The sequence below is a fragment of the Vulpes vulpes genome, chromosome 6, assembly GCF_048418805.1.
Source record: "Vulpes vulpes isolate BD-2025 chromosome 6, VulVul3, whole genome shotgun sequence".
Taxonomy (NCBI): Eukaryota; Metazoa; Chordata; class Mammalia; order Carnivora; family Canidae; genus Vulpes; species Vulpes vulpes.
Window position 1 is genome coordinate 42,413,099 of NC_132785.1, and position 12,268 is coordinate 42,425,366.

A 12,268-nucleotide genomic window follows, 5' to 3' on the forward strand; every position below is an offset into this window, starting at 1 on the left:
GACAACAGATGGATGAGATTCACGCAGTTTATTAGTCACATATACTCATAGTCCAGGGGAGGAGAATACCATACCCCACACAGGGCCCTCTTGGTTGTACTTGGGAGCAGAGTGAACCAGCAGAGGCTTTGGGAGGCAGGCTTTGTAGAGAAAGGAGGGTGGGTGAGGTGCCCTTAGTTCCCAAGGAAGGATGAGGGGAGATGGCTTAGGTTGAAAATAAGGTGGGATGGAGGTGGTGTGACTGATACTGGAGTTGACCAGGGAGAGAGCCTTTCCTGTTGGATGTGGTGTGAGTGGGGGTGAGGGGGGATCATATCTGGTAAGAACAGAACTCATAGCTAAACTTTTGGGACCCTATAAGGCTCAAAGATGTCAAGGCAGCACATGGGACGGTACAGTTCTCACAATTTAAAGTTTAATGGAAGAACAAGGGAAGAGCAATTACTACCTCAGGCAGCTAGTACCAAGTGAGGCACTTTTCGGGCCAGAATAGAGTCACTGCAGGGCTCTGGACCCCTACAGAGATGAGTTCAAGCTTGTTGTACACAAGGAATAGCAGGGAGTATCAGGGTTCTACCCATTTATGATAGGTTGAGTCTATCATAAAAAAGCCTGCCTCCCAAAGCCCCTGCTGGAGCCAAAAAGAAGTAACGGTTTTGTCCGAGGCAATAGAGTGTGCAAGGAGTTGGCATGCCTGGCTTACATTTTGGCTCTTACCAGATACACGGCTTCTGAAGGTTACTTAATCTCTTTGTACTGCTGTTTTCTCATTAGTAATATAATAGTCACTGTCTCATGGGGGTGGGGCATTAAATGAGAGAATACCTGTAAGCACTTAATAGATATTAGCTATTATTGATTTGGTACACAAGTTACCCCAACCAGCTTCTGAGGGTGAGCTAACCAGTGTCCAGTCTTAGTGTAAAGCAACTGTCAGAATTGACGGCAATGTGATGTCATTAAGATCACCTAAATCATACCCAAATTTCTTCATTTCTCTTTACAAGGTCTTGAGTTGACACATTTTAGATGGTTTCTTGGAAGCTTTGCATTTAGAAGATCCAAAGGTGTATTTTAAATAAAGACCATTTAAAGATTCTCCTATTTAACAGTATTGGTATTTCAAAAGCAAACCACATGGCTATTAGATAAAAGGCATTCAATAAATGTTTACTGAATAACCTTTGAAAAAAGAGCCATTATCACTTATCAAAAGAAGGAAATTTCTCCCTAGCTTCATCTGTAATATTTAGAGGTAAATTGAAAAAAATGATTGGTTTTAATATAGTATGTAGAGGTTGTTCTAGAATGTTCATACAAAAAGCACTTTGGTATTGCATTCTGGTTGGAAGAAGGAAACTTGTCTTGAAGTGTCACAACAGAGCCGGCGCATATGGTTTGGTTTGCTTGGGTCCTGGCATAAGGATACTTCTAGAGAAACAAGCCCTCCAAGCCAATTTGGCTCATCTACTGTGGTAGTAATATGGAATAAAAAGTAGATATAAATATCTATTTTTTGTAATTGTTGGGTGGAACATTTTATATGGGCTAATTTCTCATTAGCCCCTCCTCCATTTTTATATAACTTCCCACCTACTTGCTTTGTTGAAATAAATGGCGAAAACAAAGAGAACTTGCTTACATGTCTCTATAATCTCTATTATGCCTGGCCAGTGGTTTGTTTTTTTATATTTAGTATGTATTCAATCAATATTTGTTAGTTGATTAGTTTTTACTGAACCATCAATAAATCTCAGTTGTGTTTGTGATTTTACCCTTGCAAGACAAATTGTTTTAGAAATTCCAAGTGAGTGAATTGTACCAGGTAATCTCTAAGGGTTCTTTTAATGGTAATACTATATGATGATCAAATCTATCAAGGAGAGATCTTGGTAAAGAAAAACAGTTTCAGTAAAACCTGGGGATTTATTAGCCTTATGTTGACACAGAAGGAATTCTAGTAGAATAAAATTCCATAGATAAAAATTATATATAATTACTAGTAAAAAGTCTGATAAATTAATAAACCACCTTTGCTGTTACTGAATGTAACCAATAGGTTAGAATAATAGTAGTTAACCCAACATTATAGGGTTGTTCTAAAGATTAAGTGAATGACTTAGTATCCATAAAAAGCATGTAGAGGACTGTCACCTAGGCACTATACACATCTTTATGGTCATTCTTCTTGTTCTTCTGATAGATATATATAGTTGACTCAGGCAATCTTCCCATGCTTGGTGGCTACAGAAGAAGTTTATGGGGGAAGTTTCTCCCAGCTCCCCTTAGGATACATCTGTAAATCTTTGCTTGAAGTCCTTGAATTTAAAAGCAGCTGATTTTTTTCAATTCTCATCTATTAAGAGAGCTTCTCCAAAAAAGAAAAAAAATCTAGTATTCATGGAATTGATGTCAAAAGCCAAGTGAGCACTATATCACTGAAGAAGTATCTCAGCCATTTCCCTGGAATGGTTTTAAAGCAAGCAATCTGCTCCTGAAAGTGCTGCCTTTGACATCAAATGGTCATTAAAAGTCCCATGACACTTAACTAAGACTTCAAATTATTCATCTCTATCTCTTGGCAAGGGTTCCAATTTGAGATTAAATTCCTTTTAAGTGGTTGAGGCATTTATAGTCCACCCTGCCTCATGCTTTGAAGTAGTTTTGTTTAACTGGAGTAGTACTATCCTCAGATGCCTTTAGATGAAGAGATGCTTGTCACTCATAGGCTTAGTGTTGCATCATTCACATTTAGAAAATCCACCTGACCCACTCATGGTCGATGGTTTTTTATAAATTGTAAACCGACCGAATTCCGTTGTCACTTTTAAATCACTCAAAGTCTTCATTTTTTTTTCTATCTTCCTTTTTAGAAACTCCCCTGAGCACTCTTATCGTAGAAGTTCTTTGAGAAATGTCTTTAAAAACAACTCCAGAGGTGATAAAGCTCAGAAGGGCCCATAGAGATAGGAAGGACGGAAGCAAAAGATGAGGCTAAGGCTGACAAGAGAATAAGCTGGACTTTACCGTGATAATAAGAACCTAATAGAGTCTGAATGCAATTCTTACAACTTCTGCATTCTTGCAGAGGATCACAGTGAGTGTTCCAAGGCAGTAACATGAACCAATTTTTAAGAAGTTAACTTCTCATGTACCCTCTGAACATCTTTTTTTAAATTTTTTATTTATTATTTATTTATTTATTGATAGTCACAGAGAGAGAGAGAGAGAGACAGAGAGAGGCAGAGACATAGGCAGAGGGAGAAGCAGGCTCCATGCACCGGGAGCCCAACATGGGATTCGATTCGATCCCGGGTCCCCAGGGTCGCGCCCTGGGCCAAAGGCAGGCGCCAAACCGCTGCGCCACCCAGGGATCCCCCCTCTGGACATCTTTTCTGAATGCTATCAAGCCTCTGAGTTGGGACCTTCCACTGCAGGCTTTTTGCCCGTGGATTGTGCCCAGATGCCATTTCATGCAGTTTCCAATACAAATTCCTCCGGACCGAAGACCTCGGCTTCCAGTCCAGTATTTCATCCTACTTCCAGCTGGCCTTTCTCATCCCTTCTCTTCTCGGAACCTCTTCGCACGCTCGCTCTCCCTTCCATCTCCATCAGCCCGTCGTTCCTCGGGAAGGACCGGGAAAGCGCCGCCAAGCTCTGGTGTCGGTGAGGCGGCTCCGAGGTCTCTCCCGCGGGGGCCCCGGTGACAGCGGGAAGGTGGGTGCGGCCCCCGGACGCGCGCCGGGGGCGGGGCGCGGGGCGGGGCCTGGGCGCGGGGCGGGGCCTGGGCGCGGGGCGGACCGTGGAGGGGCGGGGCTTGCCCGCGGAGCGCGGCGGGCGGGCGGGCGCGTCCCAGGTTGGCTGCTGCTGGCTGAGCCCGCGGCCACGGCCACGGCGGCGGCGGCGGCGGCGGGAGCTGGATGCTCTCGGGCTCCGTGCGGCTCCAGCCGTTTTCCTCCCTGGTGCAGCGCCAACGCGTCCCCGCGGGAGAGGGAAACCCACGGCGCGTAGCTGGAGAACTCTGCTGTCTCAGTCTAGGGGCTCCTCGGGAGAAAGCCAGGTGCCCCCAGGTGACGCCGGTGTCCCAAAACGGCCCCGGCACGCCGGCCGCCAGCTTGCACCTTTTGGGAACCGCGACCGCCGAGCGTCTTCCAGCGCCTGCAAGCAGGGCGCGCGGGGGAGAGTGGTGTCCACCTCGTGGGCAGGGGCGACGAGGACACCGAGGATGGACGCACGGAGCTGGCGCGCGGGGTGTTGCTGTCTCCTCCTTCTGGCTCTGGTTGGGTCTCCTCGGAGCGAGGGAATGCAGAGCTGCGAAGAAGTTCGGAAACTTTTCCAGGGGCGCCTGGTGGGAGCTGTCAAGGGGCTCCCGGATTCGCCGCGGGCAGGTAAGGCGGGCGCGCGGGCGCGGGGCGTGCGCCTGGACGCGGGCCGGGGGCGCCCTGAGCGCGCACTCGGCGCTGCGGGGCTCTCGGGGTGGCGCTTCGCGGGAAGACGAGCTTCCAGGCGCTCCGGCCGGGCGCGGGGAACCTGGTGGGGGAGGACTCTGGGCGAGCTCGGGTGGGCCCCGGGCGCGGCGCATCTGCGGGACTGCCTGCCCCCGCGTGCGGCTGAGCGGGGCTGCGGGCGTCTGCCGCCGGCGCCGGCTCCGGCTCCCTGGTGTCCGCCGACGCGGAGGGAGAGGCGGGCGGAGGGACGGCTGCGGGCCGCGCGGCCTGACTCGTTTCCGCTGCGAGCGGGACTCTCCGCGCCGCCCCGCCGGGCCCCGGTTTGCTGCTTTCTGGCGCGGTGACAGAGTTGGTCGGTCGCTCCAAGTTTGATGCTAAATCGCAAGCCTCGCGTTCTCCTTTGCCGGAGACTGGGCACTGCCTAGGGCAGCCGCTCTCCTTTTTAACTAGGACTCGGACCCCGAACGCGCAGTGGCCTGACCCCGCGCCGCCCCCCGCGCCCGCCGCGAGCCCCGCTTGCGGGGAACCTGAGCTGCCCAGTGTCTCTCGGACCGCCCGGCAGTTTCGGCGCCTGCAGTGTGAGGAGGCAACAGGCGATCAGGTCGAACGTATCGGGAAGCCACTCGCTAAACAGGGATGAGCTGTACCCCCAGACTGAAGGGGCAAGAAGACCGTGATCGAAGCCGTGTGGATCTGCCTCTGGCAAGCGCCACTTGCCCGCACGTGCAGCCCCGCGCCCCGCGCCCCGCGCCCCGCGCCCCGCCCCTGCCGCGCACGTTCCCTCTGCCGGCGAGATGTCCAGTTTACCTTCGTCTGCACGGTTCGGTCTTAGTTCTCAAACGCAATAGCAGGTGTCTGAAGCTATGATCTTGCTGGAGCAATGCACCCTGACTGTGAAGTCAACACACAGACGAATGCTGTGAGCTTATTGGTTGGATAAAGAATTTGTAGAGGATGCTTGGATCTAAAATACGTCCCCTGCCTGAGTTTTTAGGGCTAAGAGACGTGCTCTTAGCACCATGGAGCTGTGGCTGTCTTGCTTGATTGCTTTGCTAGTTGTGAACCCAATTCTCCCAGTCATCCTACAAGGAAAATCTAGACATTTGGGAACACTGAATCCATTTTCGTTTACATGACCAGTCTTTAATATTTGAAATATTTCAGGTATTTCTTTGAATGCCTGTTCAGTACTAGGTGCTTTTTCCCCCCTATATTAATTGAAACAAAAGAGTTGATATTCTCAGCTTAGGGCAATTCTCTCCTCAAATGATAGTACCTATCCTCTTATAAACCTGTTCTCGTGTATCAGTGCATTTCTTTTTATTAAAAAAACTAAGCCTCACTTATCAGTAGCTAATACTACTAAAGTGGGAGTTTGTTTTGGGGAGGGGGACAGGGTGAAGGCATGGAGCTTATGAAATCCTGACCTGCATTATTAGATTTTGCCCCACAAATGCCATAATTTTGGCTGATTGTGTTCAGGAAACGTTGACAGCTCCCCAGCAAGGCCTTGATTTCATGGCCCTTCTCATATAGCTCAGTATTTCTGGTAGCCTGCTGAATGCAACACACTGATTAGGTGTCACATTTCTAGAACCTGGTGCATATTTCATCTCTTTTGAAGAGGAACTTTCCGGAGTATCAATCGCTGGCATACCTTTTTACCAGGATATAAGGGGAAGCTGAAGCTCTGTTCTATAGAGAAGGAAATGATGTCCTTATTTGCATTTGATACATGTGACCCCTAAAAAAGAGCCAGGATGGGAAGCACCTTCTTTTCTAAGACATTCTGGATTGGTCCCCTTTGCTAAGACTTTAAAAAAAAAAAAATCTGTGGCTTAATGTAATGGAAGAATCATGGCAGTACATACCAAAGGGGCTGTGCAGGGTTGCACTTGTAGGGGCGTCAGTGGAGCTGGTGAAAAGGAGGACTAAATTCTCTTGATTTTGCTTTAAAAAAAAAGTCACATGAAAGTATTATTCTGAATTAAAATCACCTTGGTTAGAGTCATTCTTGTCTCCGTATATTTAGTCATTGCTTTATTTGAATATTTAAATGAAATACTGAACTATTTTTTTTGACATTGATGCTTCTCTTCTTCCCACTATAACGATCTCATTCCCAAATTGAGTATACTATGTGCTTCATAACTGTTTTTCTTTATTTTTATATTTATATATGATCTATAACATTTAGCTTGATTAAGTATAGTAGTTGGGCATCTTATTTTCTTTCTTTTCTTTAAGATTTTATTTATTTATTCCTGAGAGACACAGAGAGAGGCAGAGGGAGAAGCAGGCTCCCCATGGGGGGCCTGATGAGGGACTTGATCCCAGGATCCCGGCATTACGCCCTGAGCCAAAGGCAGACAGTCAACCACTGAGCCACCCAGGTGCACCCCCCACCCCCAGTCAGGCATCTTATTTTCTGACATCGTCTTCAATCTCAAGAGAGAACAATAGTTTATATAAGTAGTCATTTCCATGTAGGAATGCAAATATTGATATTCCTTGTAATAAACATATTTTGGGGGCTTATGGGCTTTCATTGACTAAAGCTAATATATTTAGGGGGTGCCTGGATGTCTCGGTCAGTAAAACGTTGGACTTATCGTTTCGGCTCAGGTCATGATCTCAGGGTCCTGAGGTCGGTTGGGCTCTATACTGGGCTGGGCATGGAGCCTGCTTAACCTTCTCTGTCTCCTTCTCCCTCTGGACCTCTAAAAAAAAAAAAAAAAAAAAAAAAAAAAAGCTCATACATTTAAATTTGATACTTGTTTCCTTGAAAATGTGTGGGCTTTCTTTCTTCATTCACTGTCCACAAGTGGTTAATTCCTGAGAGGTCTAGTCAGAATGCCATTTTTATGACACAAGCAGGTAGAACAACTTTTTATAGTTTCTTCCTGCATTTGTGACTTTTACATCTTTTGAAAACTATGTTACCCAAGTTGGAATTATTAAAATGATGAGAACAGCCATTCGAGTCGTTTCTCAGATTCTCCTCATCTTTGTTCTCTACCCTGCTCCAATTCTTTTAAGCCTATTGAGCTCCTAAGGATGTTGGATGAGAAATTTAAAAAAGGAGAGAAGGTGTAAATGTGATTAGAATTACAGATTTCCCTGCGTTCTGATTTTATTTCCTAAGTAGCAGTCAAGGTGCCCTTTGCTCTTGTTTATTTTATTCAGGAAAAAAAAACTTAGTGAAAGTGTCTTTTAAAGGTCCTTTTATTTTTATTTTATTTATTGGGGAGGAGGGATAATGCCTTCCCATTGAAATTCTCTTCACACATGCATTGTTCACACTTGCATTCTTTCCCTTTTTTTAAGAAGGTAATTCAGAAAGGATCAGCATATAAAAAAATCCAAGACTATATTCAGGTAATTTATATACCAACTGGTTTTTAAAAAGTGGATGTTCATTGGTACAAGGAGTAGTTTGTGAAAGATAACGGTTTCTTGGTTGCTTTTGCCCATAAATGGGATAATAAGAATAAACTTGATGTGGCAAAATGAAAATCTAATACTAAAGGACATTTTTGTGCTGTATAGTTTTATTTAAATGCTTTCCTTATGATCCAATCTTATAATTGCTTCAGGGACAGTGTTGATTCATTCTCACACCCAAAAGAAGCAATCTACCTGGTAACCTTGGAGTTTGGAACGACATTTTTTTTTTTAAGAATTTATTTATTTATTTATTCACGAGACACACACACACACACAGAGAGAGAGAGAGAGAGAGAGAGATAGAGGCAGAAATACATAGGTAGAGAGAGAGGCAGGCTCCATGCAGGCAGCCTGATGTGGGACTCGATCTCAGGACTCCAGGATCACTCCCTGGGCTGACGGCAGGCGCTAATCTGCTGAGCCACCCAGACTTCCCTGCTGAGCCACCCAGGCTTCCCGACAGATGGGTTTTAAAACTTGGTTCTGCCCCTTGTAGTTGTGGGACCTAGGTTGATTGATTATCCTCTTCAAACCTCTGTTTCATCATCTATAAGATGGAAATATTAGTTCTTAAAGGGTTGTTGCGGGGATGAAATGAAATAATGTGTGTGTGTGTGTGTGTGTAGTGTGTGTGTATAAAATAGCACAAATCTAGAGCACATAGTAAGTGCTCACAAAATGCTGTTATCATTACAGTTTTTTATTTAGTGTCTTGATTTTAACTAGACTTGGCTATTAAGGGTGAAATCTTAGTTTTAGATCTCTCTACATCAGAAGATGTTTTTATAATGAATAGTGTTTTTTCAGTCATAAATTGGGAAAGAAGTTTCTATTCAAAATGGAATATATTAGGTTATAGTGGATCTTTTATTTTTCTTTTCATGAGCTAATGGAAGCTCTAAGAAACCTATCTAAATGTTTTTTATTAGGTTATGGTAAATATATATGTGAATGTATATATTTCCGTGAACTAATGGAGGCTCTAAGAAACAGAGCTGTGTTTGCTGCTGGCTGCAGAGTCCAGAGCTATTGCTTCCACTACCACAGCCATGGTTCTGCAGTCTGGATTCAGGGAGACAAAGTAGAGCATGTAGGGGGTGTTTAGGGATTTATACAGTGATCTGGTTGGTGGCTATAGTCATTCATGGACTATAATCTCAAATTGGGACTGTTGTTTCTAATGAATTTAGCCCTTTATGCTACTTGAGTAACATAGTTGTGGTGATCAAATTTCCAAGGCCATAAGAAGAACCCATGGTCTGATGTTGGGGCAGATTATTAATATCAGGATTGCCTTGTGTTGAAGCCCATCTACCGAAACCTTTCAGAAGCAACCCTAATCAAACAAATTAGGCTTGTCTTGCTTGCTGTGGTGAGGGCAGTCATTCACCACAGGAGCTGTGGGTGCCTGGTAAAGGGCATTTGGGAAAGGGCTTTCTCTAAGATTTGGGCTTGTGGTAGGTGGTATCAAGGACTGTTGAATGAAGCAGGGCAGTTCAGGAATTGGGGGTCTTTATTACTTGCTCAGGAGCAAGGAGGGTTAAGGTGGGGGTGGTTGTCCTTACAGAAGCAGCAGCAGCAGCAGCCGTCTTTTTGGTCAGAAGAGGGGGCAGCCCCGGTGGCTTAGTGGTTTAGTGCCACCTGCAGCCCGGGGTGTGATCCTGGGGACCCGGGATCGAGTCCCACGTCAGGCTCCCTGCATGGAGCCTGCCTCTCTCTCTGCCTGTCTCTCTCTCTCTTTCTCTCTCTCTGAATAAATAAATAAATAAATCTTAAAAAAAAAAAAAAAGAAGAAGAGGGCGCTGCTGAGTCTTTCGAGGTTGCAGAGTGTCCTAGTGGCTCACCTGCCTCATGGCAGGTCTCCAGTGACTTTGTCCCATCATTACTTTCCAAATCTGTGCATGTCATCTGTGTTGACTTGTAAACATCAAGACTTGGTCCAGTGTCAGGGCAGCTTGTCACTTTCTCCTCTGCAAAATCGAGTGTGTGCTTTGAGGGCTACGAGAATTGTGTTTCATTTGCTTAATGGTAGAACGACAGTATGAAAAAAAAAAGAACAAGAGTATGATTTTCTACTTTAAGACTATATATAAAGTATGACTGTCCTTCAGGGGCCTGAATTGTACTACTCACACACTAGTTCCTCATAATTAGCTTGCTAGCAAGTATAAATGTTGTGTGTGTTCCCATCCAACCTTCATCCCACAATTTAAGTTCCATTTGCCAACTGTCCAACATCTTGTATTTGTATAATTGGCTTTAGGAGAGGTACAGTTTAGAGAACTTAAGAATAGTATTCTCTAATTATATAATTTTATAATTATTCTATTCTTCCCCCAACCAGTTTCCAGCTTGTCTAAGACTTTCTGGAATACAGATTTTTGTCTTGTCTTTGTGTGTGTGTGTGTGTGTGTGTGTGTGTGTGTGTGTGTATGTAATATACATTCCAGGTTTGATAAGGACACCTTCTAAGTCTGTAATATTTCTTTTGTCATTAATTGGTGTAACACCAATAGCAACATTCCAGCAAACAGAGGCCTCTTTTAAACAGAAGTGATTTATAAATCAGTGGCCTCTTGGTATAACTGTTGAAGAAACCATAAACCCATTTGATTAAAATGGGGTCATGAGAAACTTCAGTCATATGCTTTGTTGGAATAGATTGTCTGTGAATGTGGTGACTGATCTGTTTGGTTAAGTAACAATAGCTTTACTTGTAATAGAGAATTGTCATTTTCCATATCTACCCTTCTTTTATAAAAGCCTGACCTTCAACTAGAAGAAAACACACCAACTGTGACCTCAATTCTTCTTTTCAGCTTTAGAAATTTCAAATTTTACTAATGTTACTGTTAAAATCACCCTAAAGTGATTAGTCATTCTTCTATGGGTCACAGTGTATAGGGCAGCTTTTCAAAAATGTTATTATTATATTCTATTATTTTAAAAATTATTTATTTGATTTTATTTTAATTTCAGTGTAGTTAAGATACAGTGTTGTATTAGTTTCAGGTATATGATGTAGTGATTCAACAAGTTCCTTGTATTCCTCAGTGCTCAACAAGGTCAATTTACTCTCAGTCCCCTTCACCTATTTCATCTATCCCCCTCACTCCTCGGCCCTGGTAACTCTCTCTTTGTTCTCCATACTTAAGGGTTTGTTTTTGTTTATCACCCTCATCTCTTTTTCCTTTGTTCATTTGTTTTATTTCTTAAATTCCACAAATGAGTGAAATCATATGGCATTTGTCTTTCTCTGACTTATTTCACTTAGCATCATACTCTAGATCCATCCATTCATGCTGTTGCAAATGGCAAGATTTCATTTTTTTTCTGGACAAATAATATTCTATTGTATATATGTATATATGTGATATATGATATATATATATATATATATATATATATATATATATATATATATCTCACTTCTTCTTTATCCATTCATCTGTTGATGGGCACTTGGGCTCCTTCCATAGTTTAGCTATTATTAATAATGCTGCAATAAGTATAGGAATGCATAGATTCTTTTTTTAAAAAATTTTATTTATTTATGAGAGAGAGAGAGAGAGAGGCAGAGACACAGGCAGAGGGAGAAGCAGGCTCCATGCAGGCTGCCTGATGTGGGACTCCATCCCAGGTCTCCAGGATCACGCCCCGGGCTGAAGGCGGCGCTACACCGCTGAGCCACCTGGGCTGCCCCATATATTCTTTTGAATAGTGTTTACATATTCTTTGATAAATACCCGGTAGTGCGAGTACTGTATTTTTAGTTTTTTGAGAAACCTTCAGACTGTCTTCCACGGTGGCTGTACCAGTTTGTATTCCTATCAGCAGTGCACCAGTGTTCCTTTTTCTCCACATCCTTGCTCACACTTACTGTTTCTTTTAAAAATTATTTTTAAGATTTTTAATTTTTTAGAATTTTAATCATTTTATTGCAGCATAATTGACATACAATATCTTGTTGATTTCAGGTGTACATTATATTGATTTTATATTTTTACATATTATGAAATGATCCCTGCAATAAGTCGAGTTACCATCTGTGATCCTACAAAATTTTTACAGTAATATTGATGAATTTCCTATGTTGTACATTATATCCCATCACTTTTTATTTTACAACTGTAAATTAAGATTTACAAAAATCTTAATCCCCTTTATCTCTTTTGTCTATTCCCCAGCCCCTCTTCACTCTGGTAATCAACAGTTTATCTCCTGTATGCATGAGTCTGCTTCTCTTTGTTTTGTCTTTTCATTTTTAAAAATTTCACATATAAGTAAAATCACATAGTATTTGTCTTTCTCTGTCTGACTTATTTCACTTAGCATAATCCCCTCTAGGTCTTTGATTAGCCATATCAAGTTCA

General features: G+C 43.4%; 1 protein-coding gene across 5 annotated transcripts in view; it reads left to right on the top strand.

The window, feature by feature from the left end:
* Positions 1-3,814: 3,814 nt before the first annotated feature.
* The window catches only part of GPC5 (glypican 5), a 1,340,252-nt gene continuing 1,331,798 nt past the window's right edge, over positions 3,815-12,268 (top strand). For all 5 annotated transcript variants that reach the window (XR_012002022.1, XR_012002021.1, XR_012002023.1 and 2 more), the window contains exon 1: positions 3,815-4,388. Coding sequence is in view for 2 of the 5 variants with exons in the window: in XM_072760855.1 (XP_072616956.1) it covers positions 4,226-4,388 (163 nt within the window). In the remaining 3 variants the exon portion in view is untranslated. The remainder of the gene's footprint in view (positions 4,389-12,268) is intronic.